Raw genomic sequence first — 22,961 nt, forward strand, 5'->3', positions numbered from 1 at the left:
TATTCTAGGCTACAGACTTAGAGGCGGGCGCCAGCCTTACCGTGTGTGACATTCTCTGTCTCTTTGCCAGGGGGTTTGGAGGAAGACACAAAGTAGTTTCTCCTCCTTTTCACCCAGCCCGCCATCGTTTGGAGACACGAGATTAATAATTGAGCATTTATTTATTGCGCGATAGAGACAGAGGGGCGAGGGAGAGCGAACGCACTGTGAGGCTGCCAGTTTAAATCTATCTGTGGCTTGAACGACCGGGAAGCACGCCACAGCCACTCTGTAGTAGTAAAGGCGATTTAGGCTACTCCAAACACTGCACATCCGTGAGAGCAAACAACTATCTCTCCCTCAGCGTAAAGATTGTCCCTTTTCGGCGCAGAACATGAATAAGCTATACATTGGCAACGTGAGCGCTGAGGCGAGCGAGGAGGACTTCGAAACTATCTTTGAGCAGTGGAAGATTCCGCACAGTGGTCCATTTCTTGTCAAAACCGGCTATGCGTTTGTGGATTGCCCGGACGAGAAGGCTGCAATGAAGGCCATCGATGTTCTTTCAGGTGAGAAATGTGGGAGCGAAAAAAGTGGGATTTGGAAAGACGCACGAACTGCTGCAATTGTGTGGAGATTGCCTTTACTTCCACCCTGTAGGGTGGGGGTGTATCCAAGCATTTCTTTCTCTCACACAACCTTTACTTGGCCTTTTGACACCGTGGGCTCAGACAAATAGCTGCCCCGGGTTTGAGTGAAATCCTGCGCTTGTAATTCCACAGAGTGTGGCTTGATAAAATGGTCGAGTAAACCCAGTCCTGAGGATGAGAATACCAAGGCTCTCCTAATGCAGGTTATGTGCCGTACAGGGCAGTGGGGCGCATAGGCAAGCGGGCTGTGGACGCCGTGGAGTGAAGCTTATTGTGGGCTATGTCTCACAGCCCACTTTGGCACGACTGGGAGCTGAGGCCGTGGTGTGTTTCTGCTTTTACCAGCTTCAATTTGAACGTGCACTTCTTGTCCAGGTTTCAAACTACAGGCCTTCTCTTGTGGCCACAAGTCGCTACATTGTGAAGCCATTTCGCCCATGCTGACACACCAGGTGGTTTAATTGTGTTGGTCAAATGTAGGCCAACTAACAGAGCCACGCGACTATTTGCTTTTGTATATTATTCACGTCGTCTCTGGGTTTGTTGTTAAATTGAAGTTAGGCCTGCTCATCCAGGGACACGTAACAATTCAGCTAAACTCGGATAATTTTACGCATTGGGCTAATCTCTGCCTCATTTGTATCCTCGTGCTGTTAGTGGCTCGCACACTTTTCAGCAATTTGCGTTCCTAATATCACACTGTGCAGAAAATATCCAGGACGATGCCATGTCCACATAATGCCTCCTTAGATTTTAGTCTACTGCGTAAAACGAGCACCAAACACTAACCTGAAATCCACCCACTAGGCCTGTTTAGGAGGTCAAAGGATTAATGTAAATTAAGTGTTGCATTTTGTTTTATTCTTTTTTTTTTTTTTTAGGGAAAGTTGAACTTCATGGGAAAGTTCTCGAAGTGGAGCACTCGGTCCCTAAACGTCAAAGGTAGGTCGACTTTTATTATACATGGTTCAACTCGTGGGAGCTGCACTTATTTTTTTTTCTCCTCTTAAATCCACCAAGCCATTTTCTACAAGAAGCCTTTTTATTTATTTATTTTAACCCAGTGATATTTGCTGGTAATACGCGTTTATGTTGCTGCTGATGTTTAATTCAGCAGTGAGTATTTTCATTTTGGTTTCAAGGGGTCTATTTTTTTTTTTCTTCCCCTGAATGCTCTGGGGTCAAATGAAAGGGGCGTTTGGTGGTGTACTCCCTCCTCTCGCCATGGCTGTGGGGTGCTCCTAAAACCTTCGTGTGTATTTGGGTTTAACCAGCACATGCCTGTATTTCCTCGCTCGCCCAATCCATCAGTATTTTCTCTATACGCACAGTACGTGATTTTATTTGAGCTCCAACCTCTGGGCGACTAGTTAAAGCCCGAGTGTGCTGGCTGAAATGTGTGCAGAGCGAGTGCAGGCTGGATTTGAGGCGTACAGGCCTTGTGGAGTCGTCCATTTGAGAAGGATCTGCCCGTCATTCTCCCTGCCTGCCCTGCGCTTCCGCCCTCCTCTGCACATTGTGCTGCTGTTGCATGAGATGGACTCCCAAACGCGAGTGGAATGGGAGGTTTGGGGCCCAAGTCACGGAAAGCCTGAGTGTCCACAGTCAGACCCCCGTAGCCACACTTTGGACTGTCGTGTTTCACTCAATGATTTCCATGAAGTGTACCAAAAATATATTTTGTTGGCTCCTCATAATCTGCGCTGAGGACGTAAAATACTGGGGCTTTCTGGCAGTGTGTGCGTATTTTTAAGAGGTGACGCAATTCGGTCATAATTAAGCCTTTTTCTTGAATTAAATTAAAATGGCTTCCCTTTTGTAGCCTGCGTAATGATTTCTCTAAGAGGTAGCACACGTTATATGCGTGGTTTGGCGTCTTTTTAAAGTTTAATTGAGTGATTTGGTGTTTTTACGCAAAGTAACGAGTCACATTTGAGATCAGAAAGTCGTGTTGAGACATGGAGGCTTTTAAAATATTATACGTGGCTTAAATAGTTTTTTAGAAAGTGCTCAGATGTTGGTGTGGAAGAAGGTGGGTTTTGACATTTTACGTGAAATGTATTTTCCACCTGAAGGTCACGCAGGCTTTCCCTGGCAGCTGCTGGGCTGTTTGGTGCACATTGTAGCCTGGATAAATAAACCAGGTGGGCTTTAATGGGGAATTTTGCGTCAAATCTTGTGACCTTGCTCCAAATTTTCCCGATCACGAAAAACTGGTGACGTTGCTGTGTCTTTTAGTGCAGCCTGCTGTGTTGGCCATGGCAGCAACAGAGTCGAGTTTCAGCCACACTTCAAAAAAGTAAAACGTGCCCTCCCTTTACAACATGGAACATAGCAGTAGTCAATGGGAACCGTGCTCAGAGTATAGGCTACACACACACACACACACACACACACACTTAGGACACTGGGGCCCCTCTTTGCATTCCAACTTGCACGTATCAACTGTGGGCTAGGCCAATCAGCATGGCTTAACCTTTGAACCCATCAGGAAGGGGAAGTGCTACAGCAGACCGAGATCAAGGTGGGATGGCTACAGTTGGAGGCTCATAGAGTGAGAGCTCCACAGGAAGACATGCTATGCAGCGTGGTGTTTCATGTTGGCCAAAACGCATCACGTAATCAAACATTTTCATGTATATTATCTGAATTTGTCATGGTTGTTGCCAAAAGCCCACTGAAATGACCTCCAGCGCTTTAGCAAAACGTCTGCTGCGTTCAGTGGTGACTCTTGAAAATATACTGTTAGCATCAACAACATAAAACAATAAAATTCAGCTAATTGAAAACCTCTTGTCCACAGATGCATTGTACTCCTTTTCATAATTTCAAACCTTTCAGCCATCTTATGGGCATTTACGTTTCACTTTGCCTGGCTTCTAAAAAATGTTCAGTGCTCAGCTTTTTTTTTTTTTTTTGCTTTTTTTAAATCTGGCATTTAAAGATGACACCCACACGTTCTTGACAATGTCTTTTTACTTTTTCTTTAGTTCCAAGAAGCTATGTAATTTATGCACTAGGAAATCAAGCATTCATCAGAGTCTTCTGGGTGTATTTAGATTTCAGTTAAAATGGCCTCATTTATAAAACTTTATAAATGACAGTTTTCACTTTTGAACCAGCCTCGTCTAAAAGTGTGGTGGCAAAAATATATATTATGTGGCCAAGGTGTGCCAAGTACTTAAATGGTTAATTGAGCAGTTTGACGTGTATATTCTTTTATTCAATTCCAAAAATTAATTTCTGTCTTGTGAGCCAAAGTAAGTTGCAGCAGTGTCATTATTGTGTACACGCTGGCTTTACTTCCTGGGTCAGATTCTGCTCTCCATATTGTATAAATGAAACAAATGTAGTTTGCCCATCCCCACATTCACATACTTGCTCAGTCACATGTACGAGTAGAAAAATGGCTATAGGAGGGGTGGCTGTGTGTGTGTGTGTGTGTGTGCGTGTGTATATGTGGAGGAAACGGATGGTTAACAGGTTCTTCTCGGAAATTATTTCATAACAGTGGACCAAATGTTTTCAGTGAGTGGAGTCTTAGCTTTTATTTTCATCGTTTCATTTTTCTTTTTTAAACTAAACATTAAAAGAACAAAAAAATGAGATGATAGTGTAGATCGACTCATTGCTCTTTGTAAAAGTGGCTCCTGGCTCTTATTACAAGAATTCTGGGTCATGGGGTCACTGTGGGGCCCCACCTGCAAAATCGGGGATTTGGGACTGAGACTTGGGGTGCCAGATAATTATGAATGTGGCCCCTTGTTTTACCCAGACTGCAGGCAAAAGTTCCTTAGCTCTCCCTCCTACTAGGCTCAAATCAGAACCTCATTGTGTTTTTGCTTTCTCTTCCGTGTGTATATGCATAAAAATGTATTTTCTGTGAGGTGGGGAGGTAGATACAAATGTATAATAGGCTTTGCAGAAGTTGATTCATTTCTAACTGTTGATATTCAACTCATTGGAATTCTCTGAGGGAATTTCAAACCAATCTATACCCACGCAAGTGTTGAATGTGGCTTATTGGGTGCACAGTGTGCATATAAGGCCTGTGAGAGGGCAACGGAAACCAGACTGTGTGGAGTTCAGTCATTCAGAACCTCTGCATACTGAGTAGTCAATGGCTGTAGATGGGCGTTGAGCAGAGATCTTGTGTGTCCCACACCGTCCCTGATGGTGTTGACGTAGAGTGCCTCAAAGGGTGGACGACTAAGAAATCGAGATGAATACAGGTAGTGGTGTGTGTGTGTGTGTGTGTTGCAGCCTCATGGTGCTTGACTTGGGAATCCTCTCTTGGTTCTTATGGATGTACGTGCACGCTTGTGTGCACCGTCTCCACCGTGCAGGGCTGTAGGTTCCAGCTGTGGTGAGGGAAGGTGGTGAACGTGTAGAATATTGGTCCATTTTTGAAATTTTTTTAAAAGTTAATAAGGAGCCTGGCCTCCTCCTGGCCATCACATGACGAGCCAACCCCAGTCACTCCTGGCCCTTCCCTCCCCCTCCCTCTTTTAACCCCGCTCTACATGTTCCTGTCAGTGGACTTGTCCGTGTCCATGGCAACAGGGCCCCACCCCCACAGGGCAGAGAGGGCCCTTGTTACCCTTGCCTGAAACAGGGCTAGTCCCCCCCCAACACCACACCCCACTCTCACACACCTCCCTCCCCTCCCCAAATCAAGGGCTGGGACTGGGGAATGTATACCAACCCCCACCCCACCCCATACCCTGGCTGACTTCTTCTGTGTGTGGAGCTATAGGTTAATCCGACTGGAAGTGCTTGGTGCATTTGCACATTTCGCATGGCGTTCCCACCGCAATGCAGAGCATACAGAATGTGCTGGGGGGGGTGGGGGGTGGATAAGCCAGGAATGGCACAGTGGGCCGGAAAGGGCTGGAATTCCTCTTGGAAGTTATTTGGGAATTTTCTTTACAATTTGTCCATTTAGAAATAACTTGTTTCCTAATGTCTCAAATTAAATGCGTTGTTGAACTGCTGTTGGCTTGATTATGGTCGTAGAGGCTCAGCTGAGGAATTTCAACTACTGTGGCCCTTGTTGCACATGTGCAGTACGTCCTCCTACGTAGGTGTACTTGAAATTTAGTTTTTTTAAAAATCACCTTTACTTTTGTACTTTTTTTTTCCTCTTAATTTTGAGCTCATGGTATAAAGAGTATACATGCTGGATGTTGTAAGGTGCTATCTTTTACACCGATTACAAAACAACCATTAGCAGTGGAGCAAGTTGACGAGCTGCGTTTCAGATGTCATTTCACAGCTCAGTGAAGCTTGAGGAAAAGATCGAGATGTGTCTGCTTGTGGAGTGTAACTAAGTTTTTGCCCAGAAGACAGAAAATGGTGTCCACGCAATGCACAACTTAAATTGGGTGCACATGCTGTACATGAAGCAGGTATGTGCGGAGTGAGTGTAAAGCTGGTGTGGAAATGGGATGGGGTCAGAGTGTGTGTGTGATTCCTGTGTTTTCATGCTTCAGCTCCCAGCCATATGTACGTTTTGTTCCTTTAGGCTTGTGCATGTCAACAGGCAGGGGGACTTTGGAGTGGCCTGCACTCTTTGGACGTTTTTATACAACATCCACATGCAGGCAGACACTTGTGAAACTCTGACTCATTAATCCATTGTCTGCATTGACCTCTATGCATAGTCAGTGTACTCATGCTGCTGTACACCAACTAAATTGGGAACCTTCAAGCTACAAGGATGAATTGGGGATGTCTGTCCTGGTTGTTTCTAGTGACGGAGCACAGCAGCGTCATTGTAACTGCTAGTCTCCACTTGCTGTGTGCGCACTCTCCACGAACAAGCACGCAGTTTTGTTTCTTCCTATTTAGTGTGACGTGACCAGCTGAGATTCCCTTTGGTTACTGTTTGGCACCTGCACCACCTCCCCCTCTCGTCCCCCGTTTTTGGTACAACAGCTGGATGCTCCTGGATGAGTGTCTATTTAGGTTGAAAAGGGTGATCTTGAGCCTTGCAGTGGTTGAATCCCGATGATGTAACGCTACTGGGCACATTCTGTACTCAAAGATTGTGGACAAGTCATTCTGATAGCTTATCTTTGCCATTTCAATATATTTTTTCCCCCCTTCCCTCTTCTCTCTTACTACTACTCCTCTGCCGCTTGTCTGTCCCGTTTCTCTTCCATATCTTGTTCTTCACACTCTTTGTGTGACACAATTGGTGATTTGGGACGAAGGGGCGTGGTGCGACTTGGCTTAATTTTTAATTTTGAGCACACTCAACTGAATTTAGACCACCCAGTGGTGATTCCAAATGACCCCATTGCCCGCTTTTTCTCCGTCACATCACACATCACATTTACCTAGGGTGCCTCACTGCACCTGCTCGGTTAGGAATGGGATTAAAGTAGAAGTCGTACCTGCAGCTTCTCCACTCTGGTCTGTCTCCCTTGATGGCAGAGGGAATAAAGACCAACAGTTGTGATTTATTTTATTTTTTAGATCAGATGCCCTTTTCTGTCATTTGTATCATTGTGCTCTTGGTGTTTTCAGCTACTAACTGTCTTTTTTCCCTTCTCTCCATCTCTCTTCCCATCTACCTTCAATTTCTTTTCTCTCCCTCTTCCTTTTATCCATGCCCCCCACTCTACCCTCTTCCTCCCTTGTTGTCTCTCCAGGAGCTGTAAGCTGCAGATCAGGAACATCCCGCCTCACATGCAGTGGGAGGTGAGTGCTAACAGGCTGCTAACTGTTTCGAGGGCGGGGCACCATCGGGCAGCCCAACTGGGCTCTCATTTAGTGGCCTCTGGAGTCACCTTTCCCCCCTTTGGGTTTCAATTGAGCACGCGCTTGATGATTTGTTTGAACAAGGCTGAAGCTCAGGCCAGTGCAACGCACCAACCAGTGGGTGGATCTGAGATTGATGGCACAGAAACTAATGCAAATGCAACTGGAAATTTCACGAGGACTGTATGATTGGGTTTTTACAATTCTAGATAAAGAGCAGATTTGGAGAAGATGGGATAGGTGGTCATTCACCAGACACTGGCCGAATTAAAGAAATTCAATGTTTCGCAAGACCAGGGTCTTCAGGTGATGTGGTGGGTCATTCACATGAGGAAACTTTAAGCAGTTACATGATCTTTTTAGCATTATATTGCTACTTACTAGGCGTGTTTCAAAGTGCTTTAAAAAACAGCTTGCGGTTTTGAATTGATTCTTGAGCTACACAGGATCTGATGTGCTTAAATGGGGAACGTGACTTGATTTTGTTCTGTCATGGTGTCTTTCAACACAGATCACATGCTAGTTTGAAAGTGAATTCCTTTTCACACCATGTGTTTTCTTGCAAAGGAAGAGAAGAGAGGAAAAAAAAACGTGGGTTATTTTTAATTCATTTCATAAGTGTATTGTCTGAGGGGTTGCAAAACCTCCATGCGACGGAGGAGTTTGACGTGGGTCCCCCCTGGCCAACACGAGTGTTCAAATCTTGTATCCTCCCATGGTTCATGGGTTATTTTTGTTTTTTTAATCTAGTTGTTCAGCACGGTATGTTGGTATATTTGTGTGGAAACGAAGTGACTCGACTTTAAGATACAGTCAGTGTTTCTTTGCCATCTAGAAGGTGGAGAAAATACAATCAACACCTGTACAGTTTAATGCAATCCAATACACTAGTCATGCAAGACGCACTAAATGTTTAAAGCTGCAAAAGTTTGGAGTTTGTTAGGAATTCAACTGTATTATAATTAAAGGGCATTCTTTGGTGTTTGAAAATAAGACATTTCATAGTTTATTTTTAAGATGACGCAGTCCGTAAAGCCACCATAAACCACACCTCAAATTACTGCATAGTGCTGACACTCTTGATACACTACAGTGTAAACTCTACAAAAGTACTCAGACATCAATATGAACTGTACTGTATTGCATTTAATTGTATGATTCTACCACCTTAGTGATGGGTACTTCCGCTATGGAAAAAAATCTAAAATAAAAATTCATGACTTGCTGTTAATCCCCTCCCAAATAATAGCTCACTTGGACAGCTATCTCAAAACAGGTGAATTTAAAACTGTGAATTACTTGACTTGATCTTGTATTAAGCCTGGGTGTGATCCTTGTAACAAAATTTGTATTTTTTTCCCAGGTATTTTAGGCAAAAACACACCCACAAATTTTCTGTTACAAATTCTGCAAGACGCCATGTTTCAATTGATCATGCAAAAACTGTCCTTTTGTCATGTAAGTGGAACTCAGGGGAGTTCATTGCATGGCCAGGTTTCCACAGAGGATTTAAGCTGAGCTGAAGCAGTAAAACTGACGATCAAGGTCAGTGTTAAATCTCAAATACAATCCACTTGTGTGTGTTTTTTTTAATTATTTCTAATTCCCCAAAAGAGTTAAAAGGCAAAAAGATGTCATGTAAAAATTAGTATCACTAGAAATGGTGAGCTGTAAAATGGTCAGATTTCAAGGCCACTGCCTGATTAGTGAAAAACGTGTGTGTGTTGAGCAACAGTCGTGTGTGTGTGTGTGTGTGCGTGCATTGCATGTCTTCCTTTCTCTGCATGTGATGAACGTTTCATTTAAACGTCTTTGGTATTCAGTGTGAGCTATACACACTACTGTGATCATACTGATCTGCTGGGCACACGTAAATTTATCTGTACTTAAATGTCAACATCTTAAAGTTGTCTGACAAATTTCACTGAGGCATTTTCAGGAATCATTAAATCATTTGTGTCAAACTCAAGATCCCACTGTTAACTTCCATGTGGAATCTCATGTACCAGTAACACGGCTTTACGTGACTACTTTTTTTTTTTTTTTTTCTCCCCCCTCCTCTGCAGAGGTTTAGCTGTGATGGCGTGTGCTTGTAGTAGTGTTCAATTTAATTTGCTGCTCCATAAAGACTCTGCAAGCCTAATGAGGAATTTCTTTTTAAATTGCACTATTGTACACTTCTGAATTGTAAGGTTATGAAGTTTATACATTGCCTTAGATTTCAGCCTGGTTCTCTCACTGTGATCAAATGGCTACGGACAAGCTCAATGTTTTGTAATGGTGGGCTCGCTTTGCCTACGCATGTCCCTCAACTGCAGCCACAGATCCACCCATGTTCCTAGTATGTAACGAGCGAGCTGTTTGCTTTCTCAAAAGGTGACATAGAGGGTTTTTTTCCCCTCCCTTAGGGGGAGGGGTTAGACTGGAGGAACAGAATAGAAAGGGATCTTTTGATGCAAAGGCCTTGTATGTATCTTATCAGGTAGATAAGACAATGGGTCATGCGGCGTATAGCCCTCCAGCCAGAGAATAGTGGTGAAAGTAGTGGCGTGTTCACAAGCTGTAGTGGGTGGGTGGGCCTGGACTGTCTCCCCTTTCCTTCCATGTGTGCCGATTCACAGAATGTGTAGCATGAACTCGCACCCCTCCCCCAGCCACTGCTTCCTGCTGGAATGTACCCCACCCTTTCCTGAATGGCCTGGATTCTCATTGGCTGCGCTCGGTAAATGGACAGGCAGCGCACCCAGCCAGCAGCCAGCAGCCAGCAACTCTTGGCTTGAGGGAACTCGAATCAGAGCTGGAGCAGCCAATGATGGAAAGTGGAGATGGCAGGGAGGCGGGAGGTTGCTTGGTTGGTGGGTTGGTGGAGTGGGGGGGCAGGGAATCGGTCTTGTTGGCTAGAAAGTGGGGTTGAGCTCTTGGGGGTGTGGCCTCGCTGTCGACTGAGCATGGTCGGATGGCTTAGCTTAGCTTAGAACCCTCACTCCCCCTCTTGCCCACATTTGATCACATCTATGAATCGAAATGCTGTGGCCTCCAGATTTGAGCAGGTGGCCAGTGTGGTGTGGCTTTGTTTTGGATGCATATTTTGATAAAATAATGCTATGTGTCTTTTTTTTATTTTTTATATGCATGATTCCAACATGCAGGGATTTTTTATAATTTTTTTTTTTTAGTTCAAATGTATTCAACAAAAAACAACTCATGTAAAAGCAACCATAGTTATGTGGATTCATAATTTTTAAAAATCACTGTTAGATTCATAAGTGGCCAACTAGTCATTTAATTTTATTTGAAGAAATGGTGGCTTTTACAATGAATAGAGTGAAGTAAAGACTTTTTAAAAAATGGTGTAAAAACCCACCCAGCACCTGAAGCTCCATTTAAGAGCCGTAAGGGGACAGCCATAATTTGAGGTAGACGGGGTTTTACAAGAAGGCAGCAAATTTATCCACGTAACTCAACATTGAACCCTGGGGTTCAGAATTAATGGACTGTGTCCAGGCAGTGAGCTAGCCTGGTTCCCATAGATGAGCTTCTGCTCACTAACAGGTTCTGGTCAAAGCCTCCACAGTCTGAGTGATCATGGCTTTTCTTTCTCTTTCTTACAGGTTTTGGATGGTATGCTTGCTCAGTATGGTGCAGTAGAGAGCTGTGAACAAGGTAAATACACTCTTGTTTTAAGGGTTGTCGCAATTTGCTTAAAAATAATTTCTCCTCATTGCCTCAACACAGAACTTTTTTTATACTACAATCAGGATTTGTGCCATTTTTATATTACGACTGTACAATCTTTTTTTTTTTCTAGAATACATGCACATAATTTCAGAATTTCCTACGTAGTTGATTTGTAATTGTTGAACCATGTAAAAGTAGCTCATGTTTGTAAATGGTGTCCCCCTTACTGAATGTGTGTGAATTGACCGTGCTGTGTGTTCTCCCACAGTAAACACTGACACAGAGACTGCAGTAGTCAATGTTCGATATGCAGCCAAGGACCAGGCCAGGCTGTGAGTGTACACACACAGACACATGTGCGCACACACACACACACACACACACGCAGTGTATTCACATTAACCTCCAGCTCATCCGTCTTGATGTTTTTGACATGGAGCTGCTCAAGTTTTTCACTTTACCCAGCATTCTCCAGTGGAAATTACACCAGCTTCCTCCGCCTAGTGTTCTTACATTGCACCTGATTTCCTCCATCCAAAAACCCAGTCTAGTTTAATTTGCCATGCAATTATGAAGAGGAGGAGGGGGGAGTGTGTGTGTGGGAGGGGGGGTTAAATTAGCCATCTGGTGCCCCCTGGTGTACATGAATTGCACTACAATGTTGCCCTCTGCACGAGTGGTTGTAGAGGTCTCCAAGCATAATTGATTGACTCCAAATCTAAATCCTTGAGGCTGACAAGACAGATGTGTATTAAGTGTCAGTGCTATCCAGAGGTTGGAAGGAATTTAGCATAGCTCACGAGTTGTGATGTATGGCCACTGCCTCTCCAAATGTAGCGCATGCAAAGTGCTCTTACTTACTTAATGCTTGTGTCCATCATTTGAGACATGGACTGTATCCATTTGGATTGAACCCCATTGATTTTTGTTATAATGTCTCTGCTGCTTGGATCTCCCCATTGATAAGTAGGTGGGGAAAGAAATCAAACCTGAAGCTTTATGTTGGTTGCCACAACAGAAACGTGTTTGGCAGTTGATTCAGCCAGAGCATTTTACTCCAACCCTTGCTGTGTTCTTAGTCTCTAAAACTCTTGATCCCTACTAACATCTCCATATGCTTCTTAGGGCGATGGAGAAGCTGAATGGATCTATGATGGAAAACTATGCCTTGAAAGTGTCCTATATCCCTGATGAGACGGCTGCTCCAGAGGGTCCTCCAGCGGGGGGCAGGAGAGGCTTTAATGCCCGTGGACCACCTCGTTCTGGCTCCCCAGGTCTGGGCGCCAGGCCCAAAGTGCAGTCAGACATCCCGCTGCGCATTCTGGTTCCCACGCAGTTTGTAGGGGCAATTATCGGCAAGGAGGGTGCCACCATCCGCAACATCACCAAACAGACCCACTCAAAGTACGTACATGGAGGTCATGAATTACACTGAATACTCCCAGTGAGCTGTGTCGGTCCTTCTTTCTGTACCATTGACTTCAGTGTTGGAGCAAGCTGACTCTGAAACATCTTTCCTTTCATCCTACCAAGGTAAAGATAGTCTGAGAAAAAAGCACCGTGGAGAAATGCCACACTGGTAAAAATACAAAGTGTATAGCTGAAGGCAGGTTGCAAAAAAACACATTTCCAGGTTCATTATGACATGGAGACTTTGTGTTTTATAATTTAGAACTGAGAAATGCAAAGCAGTTTACTTGGCATATCCCAATTAGATCTTATCGACAATATAACCTTGGAGGAAACATTTGAAATCCTCCTGCTGCCTCACGTTTTTTAACTGTATGGCATTAGATCTTCTGCAAATGGTCGCTACTCTAATGCCATTTCCCACAGTGTCTGAAAACTGCAGATACTAAAACACACTTAAAAAAAACAAAACAAAACCAATAATCTAGACATCTCTCTTATTAAGTAAAACCTAATGAGTTTGTTTTAACAGCTTAACATCTTCCTAGTCCTAAACTTATATGTACCGGTCAGGAGTTTAACAAGAGCAGTCTCAGTTAATGTAAGTGTAGGCCCTTCAAAAGGTTGACAACAGCATATTACTGGAGACAGACTGGCAAGCTAGGTGGAACTTACAGGCACAGTGCTAAACTTGTTTAAATCCTATTTGAAAAACTGTGATGATTTTGTGTCGATCAGTAATTGCACACTGAGCGACCCAAGGCTCCATTCTGGGGCCTCTTGTGTTCACGTCAATATCTTTACCATAGCAATGCAGATAAGACTGATATTTTTATTTTTTTTATTTATTTAAAAAAAGTTACCACCAGTTATCTGTGGTTCCATACAAACACTAAGTGCATCAAATAAATCAGTGATGGGATGTTCCACTGTGCCTCCAGTTAAACATACATAAAACTGAAATTGTCGTCTTTGGACTCAGAAATAAATGATTTAAAAGTCATCGGCATCAGTTTATAACAAGACCACAAACCTATGTGGTTAGCTATAGACATGGAATTGGACCTAAATTTTAACATCCACACTAAGAAAATCATCCTGCTATCGCCTTAAATACACCAAGAAATTAAAGAACTTATGTCACAGCAGGATTTAATAAAGCACGTCATGTATTAATCTTCAGGAAGCTTGACAACTGTAACACTGTCTCTGAAGTTGATAAGGTGGCTATAGCTGATTGGGAATGCTGCCGCTAGAGCCCCTCACCAAGACCTGGGGAGCTTTTCATTATGTCAACATGTCTCTTTGCTTCCCTCACTTGGGTTTTTTTCCTTGCACCTTGGTTCCTCCCAGCAATGATGTGAGGATGGAGGAGCCAAAGGATACACCCATGTCTCCTTGCTCTAAACTCCTCCAGAAGCCTCATCTCCTTGAGTACATTTTAGAAGATAGAAGAACAATTTCTGGGTCACGGGGTGAGAAAGGAGGCAAGAAAGCATAACTTGGCATAAGGAAAAGCTCCCCAGTTGAGTGAATCATATTGGTCTAGCTCTGACATTTTTACACTGGCTTCCTGTCTGTCAAATTATAGACTTCAAAATTTTACTCTTAGTCCGTAAAACACGGACTGGTTTTGCTGCCATGCTATGAACTGTCCAGACCTCTCAGATGCTCTTCTTACTGTTCCTACAGTCAAAACTAAAGACTGAGAGGTAGCATTCAGTTTGTCATGCACCACATAACTGGATGAAACTCCCATAGAACTCAAGTCTGCTCCAACTCAATTTGTTTAAATCAGGATTGTATTTAGTAAGCTAAATTTTGGTAATATTTATTCAAATCTTGTTCTGCACTGTAATTTGCTTTGTTTTAAGCAGTTTTAAAAATCCTGTGTTTTCATTTCACTGTCTTATCTTTGGGTAAAGAACTTTAAATTGCCTTGTTGGGTGGTGCCATAATCTTGCTTTGCCTTGCTTCACTGCAGGATCGACATCCACAGGAAAGAGAATGCAGGTGCAGCAGAGAAGCCCATCACAATTCACTCCACTCCTGAAGGCTGTTCGAATGCTTGTACAACCATCATGGAGATCATGCAGAAGGAAGCCGTCGACACAAAGTTGTGAGTGTGCACCCAAACAAAATGGGTCAGAATAACTGCCTTAAACTTGGGTTTTTACAATTTTGTCACCTATAAGCTATAAAAATGACCAGAAGCGCTCATTTTGTTAAACACCCCCTTGGCATAATCCGATTCCCAGTGATATAATTATCTTATTTAAAATTCCTAAGCTGCTTCTTAAAATGCTATCAGTATTTTTTTTTTTTTGTGTTACAATCCAATCAAAATGAGTATGAATGGTAAGTTATGCTGTAAGTTATGTTGTTATACACAGCTGTGTCTGTTTATAATTGGCAGACGTTTGTGATAGATGAATGCAAATGAGTTGTTCATCAGACCTGTGGAAAAACTGGATGTATGGATAATTTATTCACCAAGAAAATGAGCTTTTACAGCTCATTTTCCAGGAGATGTGTGATCTGAATCTTTAGTTACCGGTAAGGAGCATTAATTAAATGTCCGATTTATTTTGTGCAGTACTGAGGAGATCCCACTGAAGATACTTGCACACAACAACTTTGTTGGAAGATTAATTGGGAAGGAAGGACGCAACCTGAAGAAAATTGAGCAGGATACGGGGACCAAGATCACAATCTCACCGTGAGGCTTTTGTCTTTTTATTGACACCATTTGTAGTCTCTGCAGCCCATTCATAAAAGTGCCACTCAGCATTTCATGCATTTTTAATGTGGTAGTATTCATGCAGTGCCCCCCCCCCCCAATTGTGCTGTCCAGTTTGCAGGATTTGACTCTGTACAACCCAGAGCGGACCATCACAGTGAAGGGCTGCATCGAGGCGTGCTCAAGAGCAGAAGAGGAGGTGATGAAGAAGATCAGGGAATCCTATGAGAGTGACATGGCTGCTATGAACGTAAGCATTATCAGCATTTAACGGAGAAAAAATATTCCTGCAAATGGGTGAATAACTTTTTTTTTCTCCAAAGGAAAGTGTCCATTGACGACTATTAGAATTTATTCCTTGAGACATAATTTGGCGTTTCATCTACACAATCACTCATACAAACCAAAAATCTCTATCTGAAATGATCCCCATCATGTTTCTTGGCGTCCCTCACTAGATGCTGAAATGGAAAGGGCGCGTTTTTCATTCTGCTTCACTCACGCATGTACTCTGACCGTTTGACGTTGTGCATACATGCGCATTGAAGGTAGCTAGCTTACTACCGTACCTGCTAATCAGCTACTACTGAACAGGTGGATTTTAACACTCATGATCAAACCATACAATCAAAGTTAATATGAAAACTGGTAAAATGACCCAAAGAGATGATATACATTGATTGGGTATAAAGGAATAATGTAAACTTTATCATACTTACCTATTTTTCGCACCTTCTCGTACCTTTTCTCTAAATTCTTAAACTCTCAAAGTGCTTCAATTTTAGTCTTAAAAAGCTTTACGAAGCCTTGGTCTGCTACAGTAGATAACTGACGACGTTTACATAAACTGAGACCAGAAAACCGAAACAGTTTTTAGGAAGTGAATTGGATAATGGTGTTGACATACACAACAATGATCTGGAAACACAGCTGCTATAGCAGCACTTTCATATCCTGAATCATTGTTCTATAAATACACACACTTAAAACTTTCAGACACACTGGTCTTCCAGTGGGATTTCGTGTTAACCAGGCTTCTCATAATGCCTGTAGTCTAAAAATACAGATAATGGTGGAGGATTTTAAAAACCAGGAGTATTCAGATTACTTAAACTCGGTTTCCCTTAAGTGCAAGTAGTGTACCTGAAGAACAAAGCTCACTCCAAAGTTTACAAGGTGGACACATGTTAAAATTTTTGATAGAAAATGATTTGGAAGAATCTGCTTCAAATTAATGAGATGTCAAAGACTTGCAGACAAGGTATGTATTGGGAAGTTATGTGTCATGTCAAGTCATGTGCAGCACTTTATAACTTAAGGGAAAATTGTTTTGGACTGACTTTAGAAAATGGCTATATGGCAACTATAGAAGCTGCATTTGTTCTTGTCATTTTCTCAGTTGAAGTGTGACTGTAAGTAAATACAATAGCTTGGTGGTGCTGATGAGTGAGTGTATATCTTATGACGTGTATTCTGTTAATAGAAATATTCTCATTTCTCTCCAGCTCCAGTCCAACCTGATTCCAGGCTTGAATCTCAACGCTTTGGGTTTGTTTCCCAGTGGAGCACCAGGCATGGGTCCCTCCATGTCCAGTGTCCCACCTCCTGGAGCCCACGGTGGATGCTCGTCATTTGGAGTAAGTGATGGTCTCTTTGTCCCATACAGCTGTTTGCTCCGTACAGCACCATCACACACTCAGAACTGGCTCTCTTTTCATTTTACACTCTATTTTGCAACTCTTAGGTCAGGCTAGTGAAACTACAATTCATTACATCAAAAGCAGACATTTAGTCTTTAGCAACTCAGTTTCATGTTTCTTTTTTCCTTTAGTGCAGTCCTTATGGGGGTGAGGGGCCATTTTGGGCTTCTATGCTGTCGGCGAGCAGCCAGCCCCTTGCTGTAAGTCACCCGTCCCACAGTGCTTTGCACGGCTTGTGGCTGCTCGCTGCGGGATAAGGGGGCAGGGTTTGCTCCACTGAAGTTTCTTCTCCATATGCCCCTTGATCTTTGACCTATTTTAGGCAGGCCTTTTCTTTGTGCAGTTGGATGGAGAGACATAAGTTCTGCAGGGCAACAATAGCTTGGCTAGCAGTTCTATTTTAGATCCGCTTCACTGGATGTGTACCACTGTCATTTCTGCCAAATATGTCGCACATGCAGTTTTTTCGGAGGTTGAATGTTTTCCAAATGGCGAATAAAACCTCAGCACCTTAAGGTTTGGAGCCTGCCAAATCAAGTTGTTAGTGTGCCCTCAGCTGACACATTGACTGGAATATTGGGCACGATCCAAAATCAACAGTGCTACTTGTTGTTCCTCTGTGACGATGCAACCACCATCCTGTCCAGAGCTCATGTCAATAACGCGCTGATGTTGTGTGACAACAAGGGAGAACTGAACAGCTTTCGCTAGATCCACTGTCTGCATTTGTGCATTGGTGGCTGGAGTTGAGCAAGTGGTCTGCACGTACTGCGCGATCTCCTGGTCACAGCAGTGCTAATGTGTCTGTACCCAGCAGGGACACCCAGAGTCGGAGACTGTTCACCTGTTCATCCCTGCGCTTGCAGTGGGAGCCATCATCGGAAAACAGGGTCAACACATCAAACAGCTGTCACACTTTGCCGGAGCCTCAATCAAGGTGAGTGACGGACAGGAGGTTAAGTTCTGAATCTCAATGATGACTCGTCAATGTTGGCTGTCTACCTGTTGTCACTTGATTGAAAGGAATTGAAAACACAAGTCAAGGTTGTCTTTTTTTTTTTTTCTTTTTGTTAATTGCTGTCCGTCTGGCCTCCTCCAGATTGCCCCTGCAGAAGGAATGGATGCCAAACAGAGGATGGTCATCATCGTTGGACCACCAGAGGCTCAGTTTAAGGTGTTGCACCTCCTCACAGCCATATAAACACATAAAACCCTGTTGGTAGAAATAAAGAAATTGAGCCGCATAGTTAAATTTGATGGTAGCAGCTTTTGTGGAGCTCTTTGATTTACTTCTGCAGTCAGAATTTTCTTGTTTCATCTACAGTTTTATTGGTGTGTAAGGAAATGGGACATTTTTTTCCCAGAAAGAAAAAGCCTAAGTGCAGCATGAGTAATCTGTACTCAAACCTGTCTGGCTGCAGGCTCAGTGTCGCATCTTTGGCAAGCTGAAGGAAGAGAATTTCTTTGGACCCAAGGAAGAGGTGAAGCTGGAGGCTCACATCAAGGTTCCCTCCTTTGCTGCTGGACGAGTCATCGGGAAGGGTGGAAAAACGGTAAACAAGGACACAGATTCATTAAGCTTTGCAAAATTCTGGCTTGGGTCTGTTCAGCTAGTGCAGTGATTAACTTGGCACAAATGCCAAGTTTGTTGCAGCCAATGAAAATTTTTAATTTGTGGCTGCAGGTAAATGAGCTGCAGAACCTGACCTGTGCAGAAGTGGTGGTGCCCAGGGACCAGACACCCGATGAGAATGACCAGGTTATAGTCAAGATCAGCGGACACTTCTTTGCATGCCAGGTGGGTTTTTATGGAGAATAAATGACCAAGAAGTCATCCTTTTTTTGTCTCTGTAGAGTCAAATAAAGGTCCTTGCAGAAAGGTAAGGGCAAACTCAGCACTGAGTGGATAAAAGAGGCTAAAAGGCTAAACATATGCAGAAAGAGCCATATCCAAATTGAAGATGGCCTTCCATGCTCTTTAATTTGATTACTTTGCGTTGTGATCTGCTCTTAACATGTCTTCCTATCCATCTAGCTGGCCCAGAGGAAGATTCAGGAGATCCTGGCCCAGGTGAGGAGGCAGCAGCAACCCAAGCCCACAGCTGGAGCCCAGCCTCCACTTCCCCGCAGGAAGTAAAGATCCAGCGACCTGGAGAAATGATGACCGAATCTGCCAGAAGACTCGACAGATGGACAGATGCAGCAGAGTCCGGGGGGAGAAGAAGAAGAAGAAGAGGAGGACAAAGAAGACAAGGGGTCGTAATGCTCATCTCAGGGGTCAAAGGTTATCAGAATCCAACCAAACATCCACCCCTCCTTGTCTTACTTGATGAACTTTCGAGTGTGGCTAATAAGAGACCTTATGCCTCTAAACCTCCACACACCTCACCTCTCTGCATCTCTGTGAGAATGTACTTCGGAGGGCTCCCAACAACATCACCTGCCCTCACATGTACACACCCCTTGACCGCTCTCCTCCTCCCTGCCATGGGTGTGTTCGGAAATTATTATTTTTTTGTCCTCTTACACTAGAAACACAAAGAAGAAATAAGGATCCCTCTCCTATCACCTCCTTGGTGTGGTACTTCAAACCTGACAAGATGTTTTGGTTGACTTCAGATTTAGTTGACTATTTTTTTTTTTTTTTTTTTTCCTTTTTAGTGTTTAATTGGTTGAAGCTTTCTCATGAGTTTTCTGTGGAAAGGAAAAGGCATTGCTATCAAGGTCCTGGTCGGACCAACAGAGAGGTTTATTTTGGGGGAGGGTTGGCTCAGATTGGGTGGGCCATGTTAAGGGGAAAGATTCTTGTTTCAGGACAGGACCCCTGAAAGGGTGGATTATATTGGGTGTCCTGCCCTTGTAATGATAGTGGCATTTTATAAATTTGGATGCATTTTATAGATAGACCTATATACATAGATGAATATATATTTAGAGGTGAGGGCAGCGCCATGACTGACACTTAGGGAAACAGTGCCGAACTGCTGCTGCCCAGGAAAACCAATTTAATATGCATTTTACTTAACTACCTCAGGATCTAGTACCTCAGAAGAGAAAAAGAAAATGATTATATATATATGAAAAAATGTTCCTTTCTTTTTTTATTTTGCTTTTGTGGTATTTTGTATACTTTATAAAGCTGATAGTCTTTGAACATTTTTATTTTTTTAAGAAAATTTAAAATTTGGTCAGCTGCCAACTGACCTTGCCTTCAACTCTGGTGCTTTAGGTGGCGTTGTTCATGTGTATGTGTGACTTAAGATGACCCTGTACATAAAGTCTATTTGTACATAGCAGCCCCGGAGCAAGAGTTGGCGCCCCCTCAGCTGGCGGCTGACAGGAGTATCGAGAAAATCGCCTCAGTTTTTCCCCTGAGGGTCCACCATCTTCTGAAAAGTACAAAACAACTAAGACATGCAAATAATGCCAACCGTACATAATTGCAGCAATGCTATTTAGTTTTGGGATTGACATTGTTATTGGTAATGGTACTTTAATTTGTCAAAATTTCCTTTTTTCCTCCCTAGGAGGGCTGTGGTCAGGGCAGTGCAGTGCGGACTGTAACGGTCCTCCGTCTAGCTGCCCTAAAGTCAACAGAGCATCTGTTTTTTGTCTATTCTGTTCCCAGGCCATCTGCCACCTTCTTGATCATGGTGTCTTAGCAAGGTCCAAGCCCGACTAGGTTTATTTTCATAGAGCAAGCTTTGTCAGTTCGGAGTGGCCCTTGTAGCCAGGCCATCAAGTCAATGTTAACGTCGTTCACTGCATGGTGAGGGTAGGGGGAGTCACACTGATAGACGCATATTTTATTTTATTTTATTTTTGCGCTATAGGAAAATGATTTAAACAAGACATTCTCTGTAACCCACAAATGTAACTTGATGTTTCAGTTTGTACGTACAGGGAAAACAAGCCAGAAAAGGCACACAAAGTACTGAATGAACCCTGACTGGGGGTAAGAAAAGAGGAAAGGAATCCAAAACTTAAATATACAATTTATTTGATTTGTCTCTTCATGCCGAATGTAAATATGTTGATTGTGGTAAAAGTACTCGAGTGTATCCATGCTTCCACAGTAGAACGCCGTCTACCTCAGCTGAGGGGGTGGGGGGTTGTTGTGGCACTAGGCACCCCACCCTGCCCCCACTGAGCGCCAGCGCGCACTGATACCTCAGTCCCCCAGAACACTTCTTTCTACATGGGCGCGCCATCCGAACACCACGCTTAACTGAGGGGCACAAGTGATACTTAAAATTATCCCCAACACCTCCTGATTCCCTGCCTCCTTCTTGCCAAACCACCCTCCCCAACCTTTTCCCTTCCTCCGCAGTTTGTTTTGATCTACCTCTTTAGACGCGTATTTGAAGTAGAGGCATTCTATTTGTTAGAATTTAGCCCCCCCCTTCTTTATGCCTCCCCATGCTTCTCCAGATATGAATGAAAACTTAAGCTAAAATCATGTACTACTTAGAATTGAGAGAATAATTGAAAGTGATCAAAAATATTTTCTTTTGCCAGTGTTTATATATACTCTTTTTGGCTTAATTGAAATTCTCAGACGATGGTTATTTCTTTCTGCTTTCTAATTTTGGTGGTGTGGCTTACATGTATTTGAACTTTTGCTTGGGTTTTTTTGTGAAAAGGTCAAATCGCGCATTTGATTTTTGCATTCAATAGTCGAATGAGAAAGTAAAATTATTTTTTTCTTTTAAAAGGGCCTGCTTTTTTTTTTTTTTTTGTTTCTGATTTGTAAGACTTCAAAGTAGATACAAGTCCTGTCTTTTTTTTTTTTTTTTTTTTCCTTTTTGTCTTTCACCGGTGCTACACACACACTCGCTGATTTGGTAGCTTCTTTTTTCTTTTAGCATTTCTTGGCTGTGTAACGTGGAACATCCTCTTGGTATGAGACAGATATGAGGGACTGGGTCTCTGAGTTTTTTGGAAAAGCAATCTAACTTCAGCATGATATTCCCTCCTCCCCCTCTCTGCAACCATGCTTGTGCCCCTTCACCTCCCCTTCACACACAGCTCCACTTGTCAAATGCCTCTGAATAATAAAAAAAAAAAAAAAAAAAAAAAAATATATATAAAAAAAAATTTGGTTTTGCTTTTTTTGTGAGTGTGCATGTCTTTATCATTACGAGAACAAACTTTGGTTTTACCCTATCAGTGTGAGGGCAATGTCAAAACATCCATGCTAGATACCAACTGTATACAATATACACACTACTTTAGAGTGTATGGTTTTGCAGTTAGCGTACAAGAAATCATGTCAGTTTTTATTCTAACAAGAAACGTGTGCCATGCAAAGGACTCAAACTTACTTTAAAATTGCACTGGCAATAAATTAGGACAATAGTGTACATACACCAGCACAGTCAAGTCAGGATATTTATTTTTTGAATATTTATTCTGTCTGTGTTCCAGTGTGAACACATTACTATGTAGTATGGATGTGGGATACAGCTACTGTTTTGTTTTTTATATATACACTACTCACAAAAAGTTCGGGATATTCGACTTTCAGGTGAAATATATGGAAAATGTAAAAAGTGAATGCTACAGTGATATTATATCATGAAAGTAGGGCATTTAAGTAGAAGCATGCAATGGTAATTTTATTCATCTTAAACAATTTATTGAAAGAAAACAACAGTGGTAGGTATACCACAACAAAAAATTTTCAGTGTCTCAATAAATTGGGATGTGGCCAAAGGACGTCCACTCCTCTCCTTTCTGTGACTCTTCCAGTCTCTGTATCACTGTTCCAACCTCCTGATGACACTCTGTGACCCTCTAAGCTCAGTGAACACCTCCGTCTGAGGACTTCCTGTTTGAAGCCTCCAGTGTTGAGGTGCTGCTGATCAATTGTTAGGTGTCGTCTTGGTCTCATGATGTCAGAATGTGAACAGCATGATGAGGAGAACTGTTTAAATACCAATTCTAACTGAAGCAGGAAATGTATTGGTGGATTCATGGATCAAACCTGTTGTGAATGTTGCTGTTAAGCTTCTTGTTAGAGAACAGCAACTTGTGCAA

At 42.8% G+C, this 22,961-nt stretch overlaps 1 protein-coding gene across 2 annotated transcripts; it reads left to right on the plus strand.

Moving 5' to 3' along the window:
• The first annotated feature begins 343 nt into the window (after positions 1-343).
• igf2bp3 (insulin-like growth factor 2 mRNA binding protein 3) lies at positions 344-19,321 on the plus strand. 2 transcript variants are annotated; one of them, XM_070846387.1, is made up of 15 exons: positions 344-548; positions 1,511-1,571; positions 7,286-7,334; positions 11,006-11,057; positions 11,341-11,404; positions 12,198-12,476; positions 14,467-14,601; positions 15,079-15,201; positions 15,337-15,472; positions 16,728-16,839; positions 17,750-17,859; positions 18,022-18,096; positions 18,344-18,475; positions 18,607-18,720; positions 18,958-19,321. In XM_070846387.1, exons 1-15 carry the CDS (start codon positions 374-376, stop codon positions 19,057-19,059), a joined length of 1,719 nt encoding a protein of 572 aa, XP_070702488.1. In that variant the 5' UTR covers positions 344-373; the 3' UTR covers positions 19,060-19,321. The 2 variants fall into 2 exon arrangements, with proteins under 2 accessions (XP_070702488.1, XP_070702489.1); XM_070846388.1 differs by lacking the exons at positions 344-548; positions 1,511-1,571 and adding an exon at positions 17,054-17,122 and having other exon boundaries at positions 16,728-16,859; positions 17,740-17,859.
• The last annotated feature ends 3,640 nt before the right edge of the window (positions 19,322-22,961 follow it).

This window comes from Pempheris klunzingeri, chromosome 16 (assembly GCF_042242105.1).
Source record: "Pempheris klunzingeri isolate RE-2024b chromosome 16, fPemKlu1.hap1, whole genome shotgun sequence".
In the NCBI taxonomy this organism is placed as follows: domain Eukaryota; kingdom Metazoa; phylum Chordata; class Actinopteri; order Acropomatiformes; family Pempheridae; genus Pempheris; species Pempheris klunzingeri.

Excerpts from the sequence above, each read along its gene's own strand:
- igf2bp3 (XM_070846387.1), top strand. The coding sequence starts at position 374 with ATGAATAAGCTATACATTGGCAACGTGAGCGCTGAGGCGAGCGAGGAG. Across the intron at positions 7,335-11,005 it reads CGCCTCACATGCAGTGGGAG|GTTTTGGATGGTATGCTTGC; the intron begins GTGAGTGCTAAC and ends TCTTTCTTACAG. Across the intron at positions 15,202-15,336 it reads ACCAAGATCACAATCTCACC|TTTGCAGGATTTGACTCTGT; the intron begins GTGAGGCTTTTG and ends TGTGCTGTCCAG.